Source organism: Geospiza fortis, unplaced genomic scaffold (genome assembly GCF_000277835.1).
Source record: "Geospiza fortis unplaced genomic scaffold, GeoFor_1.0 scaffold163, whole genome shotgun sequence".
In the NCBI taxonomy this organism is placed as follows: Eukaryota; Metazoa; Chordata; class Aves; order Passeriformes; family Thraupidae; genus Geospiza; species Geospiza fortis.
The window spans coordinates 181,019-205,100 of record NW_005054401.1 but is presented as its reverse complement, the minus strand read 5'-3'; the positions used below and the strand labels follow the sequence as shown (position 1 = coordinate 205,100).

General features: G+C 38.4%; 1 protein-coding gene across 1 annotated transcript in view; it reads left to right on the top strand.

Moving 5' to 3' along the window:
• Positions 1-15,010, top strand: part of PRLR (prolactin receptor) — a 148,425-nt gene extending 133,415 nt beyond the window's left edge. Inside the window, exons 7-16 of the mRNA XM_031061156.1 lie at positions 2,785-2,954; positions 3,816-3,982; positions 4,795-4,936; positions 6,970-7,102; positions 8,336-8,505; positions 9,670-9,839; positions 10,692-10,836; positions 11,648-11,747; positions 12,678-12,747; positions 13,367-15,010. Of these exons, the coding sequence (XP_030917016.1) occupies positions 2,785-2,954; positions 3,816-3,982; positions 4,795-4,936; positions 6,970-7,102; positions 8,336-8,505; positions 9,670-9,839; positions 10,692-10,836; positions 11,648-11,747; positions 12,678-12,747; positions 13,367-14,377 (2,278 nt within the window). The 3' untranslated portion in view covers positions 14,378-15,010. The remainder of the gene's footprint in view (positions 1-2,784; positions 2,955-3,815; positions 3,983-4,794; positions 4,937-6,969; positions 7,103-8,335; positions 8,506-9,669; positions 9,840-10,691; positions 10,837-11,647; positions 11,748-12,677; positions 12,748-13,366) is intronic.
• The last annotated feature ends 9,072 nt before the right edge of the window (positions 15,011-24,082 follow it).

Genomic DNA, 24,082 nt, shown 5'->3' with positions numbered 1-24,082 from the left:
GGTTGGGCTGGCTCAGTGGACTGTGACTGGGAAAGGCAGGACTGTGTGGAGCTGGAGACCAGCTGAACTGGGGACCGGGGACCCAGGTGCCCATGGAGGGGCTGGGCAGGGTCAGTGAGGGCTGCTGGGGCCCTGCCAAGGAGCTTGTCCATTACCATGCACACTAAAACCCCCTTCTGGATTATGGTCATTTTTTTCTCCTGTTGGTTTTGTGGTCAGTGGTTCCCAAAATGCAGTGAAATCAGACATGGGTATAACATCTCAAAAATTAATATTTTGGTAATTATCACTCCCTCATCCTGCTCAGAAATGAAGTGTTTATGTTTGGCAACTCTACTTAACCTGTCCATCTTTGTTTAACTTTGTACTTTCTTTCTGAAAACAGTCTTTGAACAGGGACAAGTCAGCAGGGAGGCTTAGAGACTAAGTTTTTTTATAAATCCAGGGAGATTCAGAATAGGTAAGATAAAGCCTCAGAAATCACTGCAACATTTAAACATTCCAAATCATTGAGCAGAAAAAAATGCAGTCTTTAATGGAGTTACCACACACAACAGTGATTTGGGAACTTCTATTTTATGAAAGCCCAGATGTTTCAGTCTTCATCAAAATTTTAATTCACTGCCCAGAGCCAATTTGCTTAGGGAAGGATCCATTTATTAAATCTGCTGAAACCAGGCTGTGCCAAGCATTTTAGATCTGGACCACAATTGCCTTTCTAGGCTCATTTTCTCTTAGGTATAGACCCCTTTCTCTCATCTTTTCTTTGTGAACTGTGACAAAACTGCCTGGAAACTAAGAAACCTTACTGATGATACTAAAGCATAATAGTGGAATTGTTGTTCATTCTTGTGCCACATCAGCTGATGCTTTTGATTTGTATAGTTCTTATCACCTGAGACAGGCTGCGAGTACATCACCTAGGCCAGCTTTGAACACAAAACAATCCTTCTCCTAAAAAATCCAAAGACCCATGTAAAGGCAATAGTAATTGACCATGAAGTAATTTTTTTTTCTTCTTTTTTTGAGATAGTTGTGATGATGATCATGTTAAAAAGCAAATAAATTGACATCAGGAAGTTTGTGGAACAGGTTGTCCTGTGAAACCACACAGCACATAGTGGACAACCAAAGAATCAGGCCCAGCTACCATGGATTTAGGAATGGCGGGTCCTGCTTGATCTCCTTTTATGAGCAGGCAACCCTCTCAGGAGAGGCGGTGGATGTAGTCTGCCTGAACTTCACCAAAACTTTTGCAAGGTTCTCCCAGAGCATTCTCTTGGAAAATCTGGCAGCCCATGGCTTGGACAGGAGCACTCTTTGCTGTGTTAAGAACAGGCTGATGGCTGGGCCTAGGGAGTGGTGGTGAGCTGTGTTGCATCTACCTGCAGCTGGTCACTAGTGGGGCGCTTAGGGGATCAGTGCTGGGGTCAGCCCTGTTTGATATCTTTATTGATGATCTGGATGACAGGATTGAGAGCACCCTCAGTGAGTTTGAAGATGACACCAGGCTGGGCAGGAGTGCTGATCTGTTGGAGGCCAGGAAGGCTCTGCAGAGGGATTTGCATGGAGGCTGATGGTGTGAGGTGCAACCAGGTCCTGTCCTTGGTCACAACAACCTCGTGCAACTCCAGGCTGGGGTAGAGAGGCTGGAATGTGGCTCAGCAGAGAAGGACCTGGAGATGAACATGAGCCAGTGTGTACCCAGGTGGGCAAGAAGGCCAGTGGCACCCAGCCTGTGTGGCCAGCAGGACCAAGACAGTGATCTGCCCTGTACTTGGCGCTGGTGAGGGCACACACAAATCCTGTGTGCAGTTCTGGACCCTTCAGTGCAAGAAAGGCTTTGAGGTGCTGGAACATGACCAGAGAAGGGCAACAGAACTGGAAAAGGGTCTGGAGCATGAGTCATGTAAGAAGCAGGTGAGGGATCTGGGGGTGTTCATCCTGGAGAAAAGGAGGCTCAGGGATCACCTTATCACTCTATAACTCCCTGAAAGGTGGCTGCACTCGTGTGTCCATCAGTCTCTTCTCTCAGGGCATAGTGATAGGACAAGAGGAAACAGCCTTAAACTGCACTAGAGGAGGTTCAGGTTGGACCTCAGGAAGAATTTCTTCACTGAAGGGATGGGTAGGCATTGGAATGGGCTGCCCAGGGAGGTGGGTAGTCACCATTTCTGAAGATGTTCAAGAAGCTACTGGACATTGCACTTGGTGCTACGGTCTGGTTGACAAGGTGGTCAAAGCTTGACTTGACAAGCTTAGAGGTCTTTTCCAACCTAAATGATTCTCTGACCTTGCTGAAAACAAACTAGTCAATAAAAGAGCGCTTTGCCATAGGGCCCCTAAGTTTAATTTCTAGGGGTGATATACAAAGATATTTAGCAACTTATCTAATTGAAGTAAATATTTTTCATTTCCCTCTTACTTGCTTATAAATATTGTTAAAATTTCTTTGTTTTGTCTGTGGAAATTTCTGTTTCTGTTCTTTTGTTGATTTATTCCTATGTATAAACAAAGGGGAGAAAGCATTCATCAAAACAACTGCAGTAAAAATGTAAATGAAGCATTTATGGTAATGTCATTTGACATGTACCAAATGTTTCCCAGAGATGGGATTATATTTAAATTTATTGCTATTATATATCTATATAAATTATATATGTGATTATATATATATATATATATATATACAATCATTTCAGATTTTTCTGCTGAATCTAGTCCATTACTAGAATATTATCTGCTTTGCTTCATTTCCTAAATTTTTCAATCATTTTGTTTCAGTGAAGAAAAAATCTATGAATGTCCAGACTACCTAACATCAGGTCCAAATTCCTGCTACTTTGATAAAAACCACACTAATCCCTGGACAACATATATTATCACTGTAATGGCAACAAATGAGATTGGAAGTAACAGCTCAGATCCTCAGCATGTGGATGTAACTTCCATAGGTAAAATCAAAGAATGAAATGGGAAACAAACTAGTTGGAGATGTGTGCAGTTTTTAATCTCAGAACAGGTAGTGGTGAAAGATTTTTTTCCTCATGATGTGCAACTTGCTATTGAAAAGTGTTTATTTACAGATAGCCTAAAATATGCACATTAAATGTATGTGAAAACTGCATTTTAATTCTAAATTAAGTAACTACATACTTGATTGTAGGAATTTCATGTATGAATATGTAAAAATCTTAACTTTAGCTGAAAAATTTGCTTCACTTTCTAGTTGTCTGCAGGATTTTAATTAGATTCCATGTAGATTATAAAATTTTCAAATTAAGTTCAGCTACCAAATACTTCAAATGTAAAAATCTTTTTAACTGCTGGCATTGCAGTCTTGGAAGAGTAAAAATAACTACCTGAGCATTATGCAGGCTTTTTGTAGAACTTTATATTCCTGACTCCAATCTAGTTTCCGCACACATATAATATACCATTTTAATGATAATATACTTAGTTTTTCTAGCTATGAAATAGCTGACATTCTAGTTTTCCAGGAGTGGCCTTGTAAGATTATGATTTGTATTTCCTTAGCCTGTGTCCTGGGTTGACTCTCTCTCTCTCTCTCCCAAAATTTTGCTCTAAACCAAGACAGCCTGACAAATTCAGAATAAATTTTAAGATTTGCTGATACTGTTGGAAATCAGGAGCTAGTTAAACTTATTGAGGAAAAAGGAAAAATAAAAGGCTTCTTTATTATTCTTTGACAGTGCTGAAATATCTGAAAATAATATGATGACATACAAAATATAAAGGATGTGGTTTTTTTCTGAGAGAAAATTAAATAGCACACTTTTCGTTCATTTATACAGTTCAGCCAGAAGCTCCTGTGAACCTCTCTCTAGAAACAAACACATCTGCTAACCTGTCATACCTTTGGGCAAAATGGTCCCCACCCCCATTAGCTGATGCCAGCTCTAATTCACATGCGTATCACTATGAGCTGCGACTAAAGCCTGAGGAAAAGGAAGAGTGGGAGGTAAGGAAAAAATATATTTATTTTATAAGTGCTCTATTCATTATTATAAATGCTCTATTCAAGTGAATGCTCTTGTCTCAGTTTAATTGGTCCTATAAAAATGTAAGAATAGAAAAATTATTGTGGCCAGATCTGATTAAATAAAGAAAATTACTGGAGTGGTCTGTGAAATTCGATATATTTACATAATCATCCTAATGTTACATATGACAAAACCCAGTTATCATCATCCTCTTCAATGATCACTTGGAGGCAACCTGCCCCTCAGAAATTCTGCTGTGGCCCACTCACATTTAACCATTCCATTGACATTCTCCACCTGTTGCCAAATTTCTAGGAATCAGCTTCAGTACTGCTATAGCTGAGTTTTCAGGATAAAATGTCATTCTTAAACTTATAGTCATGTGTCCTAAATGCTGCTTAGCTTGTTGCTGCTTAATGATGGAGAATGCTATGCATTTTAAAATAGTTCTGAGGAGAAATTAGAAGCGTCTGAGAAAGTCACTTAAAGCCACTGAGAAGTATTTCAGTGGGGGTTTATATGTGGGCTGGACTACTTGTAATGCTCTTTGCATTACAGATCTGATGGCATATTAGGAAGTCTACAGTTTAATATTTTCTTGAATATCAGAATCAGCCATGATTTTTTTCTGCTAAATCACTACTTTTGCTTCTTGGTAATTGATATCTTATAAATAGCCAACTTAAATCCCTGACTTTCAGAAGTCAGTCTCTCATACCTGTTCCTTTATGGTTTATTTGTTGAAGTGGTCCAATTCTTTATTATTTTCCCAGTCCGTTTTCTTTTACAGACAGTATCTGTAGGAATGCAGACACACTATGAGGTGAGCAGCCTGAAAGCTGGAGTGAAGTACGTTGTTCAGGTGCGTTGCATGCTAGACCTCGGAGAATGGAGTGAGTGGAGCTCAGAAATAAGCATCCAGATCCCCAAAGGTGAGTGGATGATTGCTGCTCTTAAATTGCTTTTAAAGTATGGCAGGTTCAATGCTGTGAAGGTGCCTAAATGCCAATCCTGAAAACCTGGCCTCTCACATGGATACTTTGTAGTGCTCAGTGCATTTTACCATACTTCCTGTGTAATTGCTTTGTTAAGCTTGTTGATCTGGTCAGGATCCTCTGCTGAAACTAGCTAAGATGAACAAGGTGGGATTTACTAGGAAGACACTTCTGATAATGTGCCTAAATAATTTACTGTCCCTGTCCCTTTATTTAAAAACCATGTTGATTTTATCTGTAGCTATAAATATCAGGTAATGTTTTTTTTATAAGAGCCCGGACAGAAAGCCCTGATGGCTCTTACAGATACTATCGCATGGAAGTCACTATCTGTGTTTTACTGGATTTGAGTAGACACATTAAGTATGTATGACATCATATCTTGTTGCAAGACACTTTAACCTAGTTGTCTCAAAACTTCTTCAGTTAGTAGTTGTATTATTCATTATTTGACATGGATATTGTTGAAGTACTGTTAATAGAAAATGTTTTTTAAATGTCCCATTTTCAGATCCGCCTTAGGCAATTATAAATTTGGAAAATCAATCTCTCTGCTGTACATAGTAGAAAATATATATTATTGATGTAGTAGGAATATTTTTGCCACAAGTACACAACTGCAAAAGTTTCAATCGCTTCAGGGTTTTGATGAACATCATCCTATTCAAAATTAAAGCATTCTTCTCTGCCCAGTTCTTAAGTGCTATTCTTGAAACTATAAAAACTTGCTCAGGAGCAATCATGCAAGTAGTCTGGGTACTGAACATAAGAACATTACAGTGAAATATGAGACCTGCTTCTTTGTATATTTTGAGTACGTCAGAAGAAAATTACTGGCAAGAATGCCAACAAATAGACATACATTTACATTCTTCCTTTTTTACCTAAAATCAAAAGAAAATTACAGCATACCTTTCAAACAAACAGAATAATCTTTAAACACATCTTTTGGAAAAAAATATTTGTTTCATATGTAGTGGTTTAAGCCCAGCTGGCAACAAACCAGCACACAGCTGTCCACTCCTATATCACCATGGTGGAATGAGGGAAAGAATCAAAGGTAAAATCTGTGGTTGGGATAAGAACAGTTCAATCATTAAAACAAAGTAAAATGTAATAATAATAATAATAATAATAATAATAATAATAATAATAGTGGTAGTAGTAGATGATGATGATGATGATTATTATTATTATTATTGATGATGATGATGATGATGATGATAGAAAAGGGAAAAAAAATTCTGGACAATATATTTTCTCACCCACTGCTGATAAATGCCAGACTCCATTTCTGAATCCTGATGGGCACTGGTTCTAGGTAGCTCCCAAGTTTGTATGCTGGAGATGATGTTCAGTGGAACAGGTGACCTTTGGTCAGGTCACCTGTCTATCTGTAGTCACTCCCAACCTTTTTTTTCTGTTTTGTAACTCTTCACTGATGATGCAGGAGACACAAAAAGGCCCTTGGTTTAGGATGAACATGACTTAGTGACAAAATATCCCTTTATTATGAAAATTATTCTCATACTGTATCCAAACCACAGCACTATACCAGTTACTGAGAAGAAATTATGCTAGCTGAAACCAGAACACCATAGAAAATAGATTGGATAGTAGAGTGTATTTTAAATAATTCTATAGAGCCTGCTGTGACTGTATTTCAACATTCCCAATTAGATTTTGGGGCGGAAGAAAGCCACAGGCAGAAAACTAAAACTGTTCTTCAGTGCAGCTGCAGTGAGAGAGAATTCTGAATCCAGGTGAAAGCAGCAAGTTGTTGCCCTAAGCAGAAAACGGTCCCTCCTTTCCTGTGCCACTACGAAGCAAGTTTTTCTTTTTTCCTGTTCCTGTTTTTCTGTTTTCCTGATTTTCTATTTTCTTGTTCTCTGTTTGACTTTGTTTTACAAATTAAAGGTAGATTTAATGGATTAAACTTACTAATTAGTTCGTTTCTTTATCTCTTACAGAACAGTTACCTCCTGAAAAGCCTATAATAATAAAGTGCCGTTCTCCTGAAAAAGAAACATTTACTTGTTGGTGGAAACCTGCTTCAGCTGGAGGACTCTTGACCAAACACACTTTGCTTTACAGCAAAGAGGGGTAATAAGTGCTGTGTAGTTATTCAGTGTTTTGTTGGAAGGACCTGGAAAATCAATCCTCATTGATTTTCTGTCAAAAATGCCATTTTCTGTAGTCCATGGTTTTGTCCAGTGGCATGTTATGGCATCACAATAAAGCAGCAACATGTCTAAGACTGAAATATTAAATCTCGGTCTCTTTATAATGACAGGTATATAATTACTGTGAATTCTGTCTTTTCATTGCTCATCAACAGCATGTTAGTAAACAGCGCAACTACACAGTCCTAAAAATTTTCAACCACACAGTCTTAGAAATAAAACTTTCCAAAATTAGCAGATACTAAAATTTTTGTCTTCTGATAAGGCTTGTTTTGTACTAGTATTCATAAGGCATGAATGTTTCCTGGTTTCTGTAGTAATCTTTCCTTGGAACTCAGATAAAGTGCTAAACATTCATTTTAAAGAAAGAGAAGATAAGTCTTGTGAACCTTTTCTGGTCCTTTTTAGTTCACCTAGTAGTGCTCTACTTTGCAATTACCTAAATAGAAGCTAAACTCTGTAACTGTCAGCTGAGAGCCCACTTCTGGTGTAAAAAGACAGATACTGGCCCAGCCAGGTATGGCAGAGTAAGATGTCCTCATCCACAACTTTTTCTTTTGTTACTGTGCATCTAGGAAGAGCATGAAAACAAAGACTACATACTCAAATTTCTCTCCTACCCCTCCTCTGACTTTGGGAAGCTTGGGTATGGATGTGAAGGAGAGTACAAAGTAGATTTATTTTTTTTTTAAGATGAAGAGATGAAAGACCAAATAAATTCTGAAAGCATATTAGTGTAATATGCAGAATTCCTGTAAGTGTGAGATGAACATTGGAAATACATAATTTTTAATAGATAGGTTAGAAGACTTCAGCAATCACTTCCACTCAGCCTCTGAAATATGTAAGGGCTCTGGGCTGTGCAGTGAACAGTGGCTTTCAGAAAATGAAGAGCTGTGCTGTACTAGCCCGCAGCTGCATCTGCAATAGCCTAAATCCTTCAGGCTTTGTGGTGTTTACTTCGTGGGGAAAATGCTTAGTACAGTCTCTGGGATTGTCCAATGACTCTTTAGTCTGGAAGCAGTTTTCTGATTTTCTTCACATTGCCAGGTGTGAAAAATCAGATCCAGCCCTAAATAATGCTGAAGTACTAGTAACCAAAATCAGGTGTTGCAGTCCATGTAACCTAATCACTGGGATTCTTTCATTTCAGAGAAGAAAAAGTTTATGAATGTCCAGATTACAAAACTGCAGGCCCCAATTCGTGCTACTTCGATAAAAAGCACACCTCTTTCTGGACCATATACAATATTACTGTGAGGGCAACTAATGAAATGGGAAGTAATGTCTCTGATCCTCATTATGTGGATGTGACTTACATAGGTAAGAGTTAAAAAGTAGTTTCTGTGGAACCAAATTATTCAGAATCATGGGTTTTGACACAAGAATTTTAAATCCAGCTCTCCTTGTATGTAGTATTATATTCAAGTTTAAAACTTATACAAATAAGATATTCCTTAGTGTAATAACAAATCAATATTCATCCCTGTACCATCTTATTTTCCAAAGAAGCCAAAAATGCTAAAAGCTTTAAAATTATGTTCAGATAAACATTTATTGGTTTTCCATATTTCTTGTAGTCAAACCCTAAGAAACATCATACAGCTAAAATCTTTTTTCCACTGTATAAGTAAAGGAAATCAATTTGATCTTTTAACTAATAATACTTAAATCTGATTACCCAAAAGTAGTTTCCAGACCCAAGAGAAGCTGCATTAGTGCTTTTTATAGCAGTATACTGATAATCATTCTCTCAGACTTTTTCTACAGAGTGACTGTGGACAAGTAATTAGGGTTTTATCTAAGGGAACGGAACATTATCCTTGATAACCATTTTGTTGTCAAGGATCTGGCTGCCAGGAGTCTGGCAATTGGGAAAAGGCTGCTGGAGAAATGGCTTTATACTTTACCTCAGTGCAATGACCCGATGAATCTTTGATCAGACAGTGGTAAAATATATGCACAATGTGCAGAAGCTCTACCTCTCAACTGAGGGAGATGCAAGTCTGAATCCTGTGTTCTGTTTTGGTTTATTTTTGAAATATAGACACAGCTTTAATATGCTGTTTTCGTTTACTTTTAAGTATCCTTACTTGGAAGTGCAGGGATCATGCATGATCGTGTTTTCTGAATGTAAAAGATGGAGGAGACAAGTTTCATTAGCTGCATCCATGTTTTCAGTGTTCCTAAATATTTATGCCAAGGTTTGATAAGATTATAGTAGAACACAACTTTCATAATATAACATTAAAGATGTTAACTTTGAAATACAGTTGTGGGGAAAAGTAACAATAAATGGAAATGTAAGAAAAAATATTTATTCTTAATTTATTTGAAAACTCTTGATTTCTATATTCCAATAGCAGTTCTAAGTTACCAGACCCAATGGAGATGGCAACTATTCACTCACATCATTTTATATTTCTTCCTAAGCTGCAAGGAAAAAAGTCACTTAGATTCTTATTGACAGTTCTTTTATTTCAACAGTACAGCCAGATCCTCCTGTGAATATAACTCTGGAATTAAAAAAGTCAATAAAGAGAAAACCATATCTGGTCCTGACGTGGTCTCCACCCCCACAGGCTGATGTCAGATCTGGATGGCTTACCCTTGAATATGAATTGCGACTAAAGCCTGAAGAAGGAGAGGAATGGGAGGTAAGGTTGTCACAAGTTTTTGCTAGATAATATTTTCTGACCAGCTAGATTTTGTCAGCCAGGTCCCATGCCTGAATGTAATGAAGCAGACACTCTAAATAGTTCATAATTTTTCAAAAGTGCTTGTGTGACCTATGATTTCCTGCTGGTATCTCAGATGCTGCTGTACAATAGCAGGTGATTAAGTGTTTGTTTTTAATTGTGGTCATTAATTATTAATCATATTGGCATTGTAGTTTAAATTGTTCCTTCTCATTTAGTCATGTTTCTTTCATGATGCTTTGTTCTTGATCACAGGTACTTCTTAGATAACAAAAAGCCTCAGTGACATTACCTAAAATAATTTAAATTTATATAAGTAACCTTTAGGTAGTAACTGTAGTGGCCACACAACAATAATAATTTTTTATGGCCAGGATCTACAGCTTAAACAGCTGAGTGGTAAATTAAAGGCTCCAGCTGTTGGTATTTGACTCCATGCCCTTCTCATCCACAGAACTTCCAAACCACATCTGTGTCTCCTCCTGTCTTCCCCCTCCCACTGCACTTCCCTCTGGCCATTGCAAGACCTACTTTTTATTTCCCTGTGCATTTCCACAACTCCACATTCTCTCTTCCTCTCTGCATTTTCTTTCTCCATCTCTGTTTCTTCCTCCCTCATTAATCTCTGCCTCCTCCTCTTCTGGTCACCATTGCTGTTCCTACCATTACCACAGCTCCTCACCTATTTGCCATAAATTCATGATGTGTTTTTATACAGCAGTTGAATTTGCACTGTATACCAGAGCTAGATCCCATTCCCACCTATCTCGATTACCAAAACCTTAGCTGTGATGTTTATTTTGTTTCCAGACTATTTTTGTTGGACAGCAAACACAATGCAAAATGTTTAGTTTAAATCCCGGAAAGAAGTACATTGTACAGATCCACTGCAAACCAGACCACCATGGACTGTGGAGTGAGTGGAGCCCAGAAATGTATATTGAGATCCCTACTGGTGAGTGGCCAGGCATCCCTTCTGTAATTGTTATTACATGCAAGTTAATGTTATATTTTTTGTTAGCTGTTTGTGGCATCCATGCAGATCCCTTAGTTTCCCTAGGACAGACAAGAATATCATTGCTAAGGTAACCAAATCTTTATCATCCCTGCATCATACCCAGATACCTTTCCCCTTCATTACTTTATGATAGAGTTAAGAGGTTGAATAATTTCTTTGCTTATTTAAACCATGTCCTTTCTGTCTGTTGCCTCATTTGTTCTCTTTATGGTAGTTTTTAATTAAAAGAACACTGGCAACTGCATTAAAACTGTGACAGAGACAACAAAGAGCAACTGCCTTCAGACAGTAACAGCTCTTCATTATTCTTTATCTGGAATTAATATGAAATAAGCACTTCAGTATAAAAAGTGTTACATTAAAATAAAAATCCTTCAAAATATGTAATCCTAGGTCACTTTACCCAGCATTTAATTAATTGTATGATATGTATTTAATAATGCAATGACTACAGGTTTAGTACAACTGGATTTGAACCCAATCTGTATAATTGGCTGTGACAAAATTTTCCTCTCCATGCATTTTTGTATGATTTTTCCAAGACAGGTTATTTCCTGTGCAGTACCATTAGTAAAAATTATATTCATTATTTGATATTAGGATTGTTGAGATCTGTCTGTGCTGCTGAAGGCCTCTGTTCGATAATAAATTTGGCAGTTTAGGCCAATTTTTAAAATAAAAGTTTTTTTGGCATGCTAACTATGCATATGCTAGATGTGTGTCCTTGAATAGTTCTGTTTTTTCTTAGACTTTAGAGTAAAAGATATGGTTGTATGGATCATCGTTGGTGTCCTGTCATCTCTTATATGTTTAATCATGAGCTGGATAATGATTATGAAAGGGTACAGGTAAGCCACCAATTTCACAATTGCATGGAGTCCAAGATCAGAGAAAACTTTTCAAAAATAGACTTCTAATATTTGATTCAATATCCCCTAGCATTTACTTTAGCTTATAGACTATTAGTTATAGCTATTTGACTTAATTTGCAACTGATAAAGCAGTGTTTCTGCTTCTTATGGAAACCAGGCTAAATTCTCAGAGACAGCTCTGTTAGATCTGGCTAATCTTGGTTAGTCATGTAATATTCATCAAACATTACTTGGAGTATCCCTGTTCTGTAGGAGACATGTCTTTGGGTTTTGTCATCATTTCCTAAAGTAAACAAGGTTATATTATGAGACTGTCTTTCTGCCAGCGTCTCTATCAATTTCCCAAATGATTTCTTAGAATCCTGGCTAATTTCAATCAAATTTGAAAGAGAAAGGTGTTGCAAAGATTATTCCTTTTGTACAAGTCTGACAAAAAATACTGGCTGAGTAGAAGAAAGGGATAGAAACTGTGTCTGGAAAAGCCATCCTGTTTAGCAGTAGTCAGGTGACAGTCAAACATGCACAGACAGCCTCACTAGCCCTCCTGAGCTGTGCCTCACTTCACTCTTTCTTGGGCAGTGATGAATTTACAATGGTATTAGAGAACTGGAGGTTAAGGGACAGATGACAATTAAAAGGACATTAGTAATTTTACTTTTCCAGTTAAATAACTTTTGTATAACTAGTGTGTTGTTTATAATTCATCTAAGGGTACTGTATGAGCTGTAACTGGATTTGTCAATTACACAGCTTGAGAGGCAGACAGGAGACAGAGGTCCAACTGGGACATATAAGATATGGGAGAAGTGTTTAAAATCTCAGTCATATTCTGAGGAAGTGGGAGAACAAATAGTGAGCTAGTGTCTGTATTTACAGCTGGTATGTTTGCTCTGGGTTTTTTTTTAGAATGATGGCCTTTATCCTGCCACCAGTTCCAGGACCAAAGATAAAAGGCATAGATACACATCTGCTGGAGGTGAGTACCATAGCCAACAACAAAAGAATTCACCATAACTTGCTTTTCCAACTTACGTGCTAGCAAACACAGTTACCACAGTAACGTGTAAAGCTGCTCCAGTTATTCAATGCTGGAAATAAGCAACTCTTGCCAGTTAAGTATGTGGAGGATATGTGTGAGTCAGAGTTTTGTCTTTCACTTGTAAAAGGAGTTTAAGAACAGGGTTTGTGACTGCCCTGTTCCTTGGGGCATAAGAAAATGCCTCTGTGAACTTCCTAGCAGTTCTTATGGAAGATGCTCTTAATGGTCTTTTGCTATGCTGCAGAAGCAGGACATGTCTACGCTGCAGTTCTCCTCCATTTCCTTCTTGTTAAACTCAGGAGACCTCTACCTGCCAAAAGCTCCCTGCTCCTCCCACATTACAACATGAATTTTAGGTTTGTCTCCCCACTGAGGAAATTCAGGAATTATTCCCTTCTTTCAATATTTTCTGCAGCAGTAGAAATCAGGTTTAGGTCTAGCAATGTAGCTGTCGAAGTGTTTATGCATCAAATATGTAGACTGTTCACAACTGTTCTAGTCATATAATCCCTAAGGTTGACAATGAAAAATTATATCCTCTTCATTATACCTTCAGACAGGAAAATCTGAAGAATTACTGAGTGCTCTTGGTTGCCACGGTTTCCCTCCAACATCAGACTGCGAGGAACTACTGATAGAATATCTGGAGGTAGAGGACAGTGAGGATCAGCAGCTCATGCCAAGTCATGACACTCCAAGGAAAAATACAAAAATTATTCTCAAGGAAACAGACAGTGACTCAGGCCGAGGGAGCTGTGATAGCCCTTCTCTCCTCCCTGTGAAGTGCAGGGAATCCCGCAGCCTTCCATCTACTCTTCAAACACAAGATGTAAGAGCTAAAGAAAAGAAAGGGGGGAAGGGGAGCTGGGACGATCAGTGTGCAGCCTCGACCTCAGAACAGAAAACACTCCCTTGTGAGAGTATAAAGTCGTGCACATGGCTGGCAGCTCAGTTACCCAGTAATCAGGCTGCTATGTTTGCCTACCACAGCACTGTGGAGGCATTCAAGATAACACTGAACACCACAAATGTGAACACTTCACCAGTTTTGGTGGGAAATGAAGAAAGTCATCAATCGCTATATCCTATTGCTGAAACTGTCTATGATGACCTGGAAAAGATAAGCGAGATGGAGTATTCCAAAACTGACCAAACCACAGTGCAGGTCAGACAAAGTGAACATAGTAACAAGTCACCTTTCCTGAATCCTAAACTAATGGACTATGTAGAAGTTCATAAAGTCAGACAAGATGAGGAACCAACACTATTACTGAAACATAAAGAAAACAATGGAAAGACCAAAAAATGCACAGTTCCAGGAACCAGCAAAGAATATACCAAGGTCTCAACAGTTGTGGACCATCACATTTTAGTACTATTGCCAGATCAGCGCAGCCAGAACACACCTGTATCTCAAGAACCTGTAGCAGAAACATCTCAGAACCCTCAGCAAAGTCAAGCTGAGAAGAATACGAGCTACAGCACGACAACTCCAAGTGACTCCAGAAGAGACACCAGTGGATCAGACTACATGGATCCATCTTCCTTTATGCCCTCCTTTAAATAACCTTTTAGTACAGCACATACTTAGTAGTTACACACAGTAAAACAAAATCACATAGCAAACAGCTCTTTAGAAAAGCCTAGCCTCAAAAAGCCTATCCTCCTATGTGCATTGTACAGGTAATAAGATAATCTGTGAGTCGAGGTAATAGTCGTGGACGTAAATCCTGGATCACTAGCACAAATTTCTGACACAGGGAAATGAGGAAATGGGTCTTGTCTATCATGAAAAATGCACTGTAAAATAATTATTCAGTTCTGCAAAACTTCTGTTGGTTGATGAAGCCTGAGGAAATACCACAGATTCCAAAAGATGAAAATTGTTATGGGTGAGTCAGCAAACCATAGCGATCTGAGCAGTTCCTCCATTAGGTAAATTATTGCACAATTGTATTCTTACCTACAATGTGTTTTCTTCTGAATGCGTTCTGACACTGCATTGTTTTGTTTATCTTTCTTCTCAATCCTTGAGAAAAAGGAGCTCTTGCACATGACAAATCATACATAAAAGTGAATATATTCTACAAATGGCAGTAAAATAACAAATTATTCTAAATGTATTTTTGTTAAGTTTCAATGTCACAGAAAGCTGCATCCCATTCATATCCTAGTCCAGACAAACCAAAATGAAAAAGAAAGCAGGATAATATATGATATACTGCCTTACTGTATATAATACACAATTTTACTTTAATATAAGCCCATATGTTTAACTATGTATTTTTAAAGGCTATTTTTCTATTACCAAAAAAGAGTAAAATAAAATATTTTTTAATTGCCCAATGCTATTTAGCTGCCGAGGAACTTTTCTCTCTCCTTCTGCTGAGGCAGTAACAAGTAAAGCTATAATTTCTATACAAAGCATAAAATTAAACTTTATACTAATTAAGAATATGGAGACATTTTTAAACTATATTTCTAATATATTACAGATATATTACTATTTGAATTGTAAATTATTTGTTTCACAGGTTTTTGATTACCTGTAATTATATAATAAAATAGATTTTAGGTTTTGAGACCCAAGATTCTTTCCCTTTGGATTTGTACTCTGATGCCAATTGTAAATGACATGGGACTCTCCTGTATCCTGCACTTTTCTCTGAGCCTGGAAGTAAAATTTGAAGTCATATTTTTCATAAAAAATTTATGAACATTACTTTTGGAATCAGCCTCCAAGGTCTGATTCACTCCACTGAAAAAGCAGTGGGAATGAGGAGTCCATGTACTTGGGGTGGTCATGTGTCCCCAGAACAGCAGTGGGAACAGCAAGGGTCCATTATATCCCATGTAACTGAAGACAGAATCAAAATTATACTGTAGTGGCTGCAAAGTTGCTCTGGCCTTCCTTCTTGAAACAAAAGATTAATTGACTCCAGAAAAGTATGATCATACGATGACTGGCTAAAAGTGGGCCAAGTATTTAGCCAGCATCTCTAGCTTCAGGGGAAACTGGAAACTAGAGGTGAGGTAATGATCCTGTACCTGTGGAGGGGAGTGTATTTGATAGATGGGCTCTCTTTTGTTCGTCTCCTTCCTGGACAGCTTTACTTTTCTCCATATTTTTATGATTTTACGCACTGAGCAAGCCCTCCTGCAGAATCAGATACTTGTTGCAGAGCCAGACAAAAGAGAATTTCAGATTTTGAAGGTCCCAGAAGGCCATATCTAATTCAGCAAATCAGACTCTCACCCTTTACCTTCAAAGTCCTGGAACTGCTCAAGCACAGGTTGGTAGAAGCACCTAGCCTTTGCACAGACAGGGCATTAAAACTTAAATAATTATCTGTGTCTCTGTAAACATACATGGTAGTGTAGACTGTAACAGTGACATCAGGGTGACATCAGATTTAGAGCCTGTCCTCTGTACAGGCAGCTGCCCAATTCCAGGGGCTCATCAGAGCAGTCTGGATGCTCTGCTGAAGGTAGGGGAAGGCATCCTAGATTCCTAATTCAACCACTTATTTAACACATGAAGACATGAAGTGGCTACTCCAGGTATCAAACATAAAACTCAGTTATAGTTAATTGAACAATTTTACCATAGATACTCTGTCTGTAGTATGCCTTACAAATTTCTAGAGATGCTAGAAGTACTGCAAAGAAACTCGAGTTATGAGGAATGTGTGTGTAAGCTGAAAACACACTGCGACAGTGTTTTATTAACCCTTCAGTTTTCTGACTGAATCTGACAGAGCTAATAAGATCAGACACATTCCTCTTTCTTTACACAGACAGCTCTATCTGTGTTATTTCCTACACCTAAATGATGTGCACAAAGATAGGCTGCTACAGGCCTTCTGGGATGTATCTAGTAATGCACAGAAGCTGTAGTATCTCATCAAGCCTAGAGCCTAAAGATGTTCCTTATAGGGTAGATTTCTAAAGTTAGAACACAGTGACTACCCAGATGTATGACAGTAACAGGCTGTTCCCACTGTATCTTTTACCTGAAGTTACTTCTCACCTGAAGCAAACAGACGCAACAGTTATCAGATTTTAAGTGTATGATTCATCCTGCCTAACTGTTGTAGGCGTGTGTGCCTCCAATAATCTACACAGAAGGAAAGTCAAGGAGTTTCTCTGCTTTGTCATAAATGAATACTGAAACTGTAAAATAGTTGTAGCCTAAATTACTTTGTGTGGTGTTGAGCATCTCCCACCTTTGCTGATGAATGTCTCAATATGCCAAATCATTGTGTCTCCCTGTGAAAAGGGAAAGTCAGCTACAGTGGAAAAGGGGCATTTGCTTGCTGCTTTGAAGTGTTGGGGGATTTGTAGCTAAATGTAATTTGAGCACATTGTTATAAATATATTTAATTCTTGAAGCTGAACAAATGTGCAGATAGAATAATTTTCCCTTGGATTTGCTTATATTTTCCAAAACACCTTGTTCCTCTCAGTGGCAGAGCTTCTGATAGTGACCTTAAACATCTGAAAGGACATTAAAAAAAAAATACTAGTGTTCTGTAGAATCAAAATAACCCTCAGCTAAGTATTTGGTCCTTTGAATTTTCAAATAATTAATTTTTTCTGTTTGCAACAATATTTTTCTTGCAGGTCTTTAAGCTTTTCGTTAGGAAGTACATGAGTTTTTGCAGCACTTCTACAGAGTCAATCAGTATAAAATTATGCTACACCGGTGGGGAAAAACAGGCTCTTGATACCTCCTTTGATATCCAGAGGGATGAACAGAATTTAGCCCTCTAATTCTTGCACAGTTAGTCAAATTTTTCACTTGGAATAATTATTTCAAGAATGTGAATGATGTTTTCAATGTCGAAGTTATCCACATGTCATTTATAGTGTGAACTACTTTGTAATAGCATTAAAGCCCTAAAAGGTAGCATAAAGACTCTTCTACATAATTAGTTTTACAAAATTCCTAAAATTGAACATATCTATTTTATAGGTAATTAACCTTTCCTTCTGATTCAGACTAATTTTATTAACATTTTTTCTTCAGTATTGGCAAATATGATTCTTTACCATACAGTTGTTTACTAGATTTTTTTTTTAGCAGAGACATATTGGATGTACAATTTTAGTATTTCTGTGTAGTATTTCAGACTTTAGAAGAAATACAAACTAATGAATTGGCATGTGCTCACAAAGCTCAGTATCACACATGAGGAGGACTTTAGGTTTGGTCTTTATGATACTATGTAACTGCAAAGATTTTTTTTTAAAAAATGCAGTGAATTAACCTCATATAATATTAGTAAGACGATGTATGTGTTTATGGAACAAACTGTAAAACAAATATGTAATGATGATTTATGTCAAACCAGTGAATTCTGTAGTATATCTGTCTGTGTGTCTATGTTTAAATTGCTGAAAAATAGACAGCTGCTTTAAATGTCATTCAAGTATCCAAAGTGTAGTAGCAGCAGGTGTTCAAAATGAATAAGCAGAATTTTTTTATGCTTTCTGAAGCATTATTTATGTGGGGTTTACATCATGAAGCCTGTAAGTGTATTTCGTAATTTCATGGCAACTATAAACTGATCTGAAGGTGTTGTGCAAGGAAACTGAAGTCCTGTAAGCCACTTGATAGACATCAGACATCTTCTACAAAGCCATAAAGACAAATAAAGTGAAAAAAGTGTCATGAGATCAGGCATCACATTCTCAATAATTGCTACCTCAGAGGTTTTTTTTGCTCCCTTTAAAAGGCAAACAAGAAAAAACATTTTGCTTTGTGTGTAAATTTGTGACTCGATCTATCAAGAATTTTAAAATTTTATTTGTAAATTCAAAATATTTTTGTTAACAAACAGCTTGTCATGAAATCATCACTTGTGTTGCAGTGGTAGTATGAGGATGGAATATTCTAGATGTGTAGCAAAATTAAATGTTTTTAATATGGGGAAAAAAAAAAAACTAAAGTTCCACTTTGTAAGAATATACTTGGTGCCCAGATGGGCAGTCAGGCATCAGTCCCATTCCTGACCTGAAAAGTTTTTTGCCACTATTTGTATTTCCAGGTCACTGGAACTGATCAAGCCAATTTTCCAGAGGTGCTTTCATTCTGGATCTCAGCTATGGAACTTGGTATTTATCAATAATTGCTATTTAGAATTACCTGTTTTCAACTGAGTTCCTAGGAAGCAAACCTTCCAGTTCTGTCTCTAAATGAGTAAAAGTGGAAAGCCCTGCTCTCAGCTATCTCAAACAGTAACACTAAAATCAGGCTCCAGATCCTGTGGGTGTGGAAAGATGGACTGAATTATAACAATTTTAATAACCTTATGGCTCAGCCTTGAAAACCATTTTGAAACAAATCAGGGATTTTCTTCATTTTTCTGGTGTATGTCAAGCAGAAAAATAAAGATAAATGGATGCCTAAATACATAATACATGGGGATATAAAGAGCTTAAATATCATAGAAGCATAGAACAGTTTAGGTTGGAAACGACCTATAAGGTCATAGAGTCCAAATGTTAACCTGGTCCTGCCAAGTTCACCACTAAGTGACAGGGAGAGGGACAAGACTGCTGCACGTGACAGAACAGAAAAGGAGTACAGTGACTATGGGATGCTACATGGTAGATGACGAGGGAAAAAATGCATTTGGACTACAGCTGAAAAGCAGGGGGGAAGACGAGAAAATGGAAGGAAAAGAATCAAATATGAGAATAGACAATAAAAAATGAGCACTAGCAGAACTGAGAGGAATGATAAATGAATTAGTGAGGGGGAAAAAAGGAAGAGAAGAGAATGCCATATCAAAACCGGAAATGTGCACAGCTACCTGGTATAGTCCACAAAAGCAGTAAAGCCTTACTGTTGGCAAAATGCTGAAATCAGCTACGATGGATCAGCTGTTTCATATGAGCAGAAAATGTCCTATACATGAGAAGTGGTCATTCTTTTTCTGCCAGTTACAGGATTTTTCTTCCCCCTATCTGACATTGGTCCCAGGCAAAAACAAAACTTGAAGAGTCAGGCTCAGCATCTGAGCTGACACTGCATTTCCTGCATTCCTAAGGGAAAAATAAAGAGAAATAAAGTGCACCATACTGCTTTTATAAACAACCTTCTGTTTTTCACACAAATATACAGGTGAGATTTATCTATCCATTTACATTGTCCCACCATATGACTACCATCCTTAAGCATTGTTCTGTTTTTATTTAATATATATAATGCAATGATCTAGAAGTTCCAAGAGAAAAAACACTTTGGGGATATTACTAAGCAGCCTCTTGGCATTTCTGGGCATTGTTTCAGTTTGTACTTGTGACAATGTATCTGTTAATACTTTCCTTAGTCAGAAAGTCTCTGTCTTGGTAATAAATTCTGAAAATTACCAAGTTAGGTTTAAAATACATCTCTTCAATATGTTACATTTTTAAGAGGCACTATTATATCTGTTGGAAGTACTTAAGAAAAATACCTGCATTAGTTGTGTGGCCTCTTAAGATTGCTGACGTGCTAAAAGCTGATCTTATACTCAAGATGTTGGTGCATAGAGCAGTTAGATATAAAAAGGTCTTTTTTTATATATTCCTCTTTTTGGAAAGTTTTGTGTCCTTTTCTACTCGGTGATGCTGTTTGTCTTGGATCTTGACATTATTTAACTATTTTTTTAAACAATGCTGCTTTTGGATCTATTTTTGTGAGCTGCTGAGTACCTTCACCTCATTTTGACATCAATAAAAATTGAAAGATTTCATTTCAGTTCCTGCAATGATTAGTTTTAGAGACTTGTAGCACTGAGTAGAATTTTTAGAGGATGCTGAAAATCATTGTACAAGTAGAAAATTTTCCTTCAGTAGGATGCAACACTATACATGTCTAGAAAAAAGCAGATTTTTCTACAGACAGAATTATAATGATGCCGTATCATATTTTTTAATATTCGTAATGCTGTAGACTACTCTTAATTCTCATCCCTTTGTCTTTCATTCCAAAAGGGAGAAGAAACTACTGCTCAGCTATACTTAGAAAGAGCTCCTGGGCTGCTTTAGTGTTGTTTATTTTTCATTTTGAAACATAATTTTTTCTACTCTGACTAGAAAAATATAATACAACCATCAGTTCTTATATATGTGTTATATTGCTCACAGATACTCAGCACTATCTTGGCTTCTGAAATCTTTTTGTTGTTTTTGTGTATGTTTTAGTCATTGTGTAAGATATAGCAGTACTGAGGGCACTGTTATGAAAAAGTAGAGCCCAGAAAAAACATGTTAATCATTAACTAATTGTATTTGTTCAAAATTCTGATGTGCTACTAAGTGAGGGTAAAAGTCTGTGGAACTTCCTTGCCTTTAATTGTGCCAGCAGACTCTCAAAGAAACGAAAATTGCACCTTCTGAATAATTTCCAGAATAAACAGTATATTTTCAGCAGAGAAAGAGATGACCCCATACTTAGAGCAAACTTATTTCCTTTTGCATAAACCATTTCATTGGTAGATTTGCAATACAAGCTAGGCATTTTTCCACTTCAGTTTCAAAATTTGTATGCAATGTGGAACATGAGAGGTTATTGCAGTGTCATTACTGTGACAACAGAATGACTTTAAGCACAATTATTCTGTGAACCGCATCCAAATTTTTTTTGTAAATTTCTAAAATAGAAGAAGTTGTAAGAATTAGATTTCATATGTTGTATGTACATTCTTTGGAGAATACTGGTATAAAAGTAGTTGCTCAGGAATTCTTCATTGTTTCTAGGTGTATCTAAAGGAAAACGCTTTCAAATACATTTTTTAAGTTCTTAATATTGAAAATGCTGGCTTTACTAAAATCTGTTAGTGTTTTCACTTGTAAGATCAATATTGTTATGAGGTCTGTAGCTTTCTGATGAATTTTTTGATCTTTTGTCATTGTAAAATCTCTTTGCAATGGTGTTTGCATTTCAGTTTAATAAAAGTTCGTGAATAAAATTCCAAGATTCTGTATTTCTTCATGATATGCAACATTTCTACTATATTATGTACAGAAAGAAAAAGGAAAATCCAGGCATCTAAGACACTCTTTAGGGCAGGATTCTATTTTCTTCCATGGCGAAAGCTCAATGATAGATATTTAACCAATTTTGGTGCACTAAGTAATTGAGCAAGGTAACACAGATGACTCACATGCCTGGTCACAATTTTTATGTTTCTTTATGGCTCTTCATGTTGATTTAAATTGTATTTATCATTGAAATTCAGGGATTAATTTAGCAAAGGTAAAGTTTGATCAAGAAAGGTTGAGGGTTGGGGGAGTCCTAAAGTGTGTAGGCACTGCCCTGGTTACTAGAGGGTATTCATCTCTGACACCTTGCACCAACATTGGGCAGTTTTCCTGCAAAACTAGGGCTGCCACCCAGGCTACCTGTGGTCAGTTTTCTGTCTTAGGACCAGGCAGGGTCATCAAAAGCAATGTGAAATACCTCTCACTGCCAACTGTGTCTGGTTAAACTGTGTGCCAATTTTCATTTCAGGAAATGCCGCTTTGACGCTTGATTCTTAAGTATTACAAGGATGTTCTGGTTTTGGCTGGGGCAGAGTTAATTTTCCCCACAGCAGCTGGGGCTGTGTTTTGGATTTGTGCTGAACACAGTGATGATAATAGAGATGTTTTTGTTGCTGCTGAGCAGAACTTACACGGAGCCAAGGCCTTTTCTGGGTGCATGGGAAACTGGGAGGAGACACAGCTGGGACAGGTGACCCCAAGTGACCAAAGGGATATTCCAGACCATGTGACATCATGCTCAATGTGAAGTACTGAGTAAAGACAGGGCATTTGGAGTGATGGCATTTCTCTCCCCAGTCACCATTACACATGACAGGCCCTGCTCTCCTGGAGATGGCTGAACTCCGGCCTGACCATGGGATGTGGTGAATTAATACCTTTTTGCTTTGCTTGCATGTGTGACTTTTGCTTTTCCTATCAAACTCTCTTTATCTTGGCCCAAGGGTTTTCCACCTTTTACCCTTCCCTTCCTCTCCCCATTCCCACTGGTGGAAGACTGAGTGTGTGGCTGCCCAGGGCTTGGCTGATGGCAGGTAACGGAGGAAGGAAAGAGAGCTTCCCAATTCTCCCATCCTTGTAGGAAGTTGCGCTACACCTCTTTCCTGACAAAACCAAAACAAGAGAATAAATGGGTCATCAGCCTAGAGAGCTTAGCCCTCAGCATATCTGCCATTTTCTCCCCATCCACCCAGATGTATTTCACATAACACAATTCACAGAATCACAGACTGGGTCAGGTTGAAGGGCCCCACTCTGGGTCATCTGGTCCAAAATTCCTGCTCAAGCATCACACCAGAGGACACAACAGAGGACTGCATCCAGGCAGTTCTTGAGTATTTTCAGTAAGGGAGACAGCCTTCTTTACTGTGTGTGTGATTGTGCTCCTCCACTGCACGATCACACACACAGTAAAGAAGATTTTTCTCATGTTCAGGTGGAATTTTCTGTGCATCAGCTTCTGCCTGCTGTCTCACATCCCGCTGCCTGGTACCACTGAGCAGAGCCCGGTCCCTGCTCTGACCCCTCCCTGCAGTCAGTGGCAGATAGGGATGAGGTCCCCTCTCAGTTATGCCTTTCAAGGCTGAACAGGATCAATTCTCTCAGCCTTCCCTCATAATGGAGATGCTCCAATCCCTTGATCGCCTTTGTAGCTCTCTGCTGGACCCACTCCAGGAGCTCCATGTCTCTGCTGTGCTCCAGAGACCAGACTCCGCGTGAGACCTCACTAGAGCTGAGTGACAGGGCAGGATCACCTCCCTTGAATTTCTGGCAGTGCCCTTCCAAAGGCATCCCAGGGTTCTGTTCACCTTCCTGGCCACACGGGCACAGCTGGCTCACGCACAGTTTGGTGTCCACCAGGAGCCCCAGGTCCTGCTCCACAGAGCTGCTCCCCACCAGGTTGGGCCCCAGCCTGTGCTGGTACCCAGGGCTGTTCCTCCCCAGGTGCAGGACCCTGCATTTTCCTCTGTTGGATTTCTGAGGTTTCTTCTCTGAGCATCTCTCCAGCCTGTCGAGGCTCTTCTGAAGGGCTCAGGTCAAACTGTGTTGGAAGACGACTCGGGATAGGACAGCGCAGGGTGACGCTAAGGGGATAGCACGCAATGGCACCACAGGAACACCACGGGATGACATAGGGAGCAGCACGGGATGACCTCAGGGGATGGCATGTGATGACAGCGGGGGGACAGCAGCACACGTGCCGGGGCGGTGCGCTGCCCGGGCGGGCGGCCATGGCGGG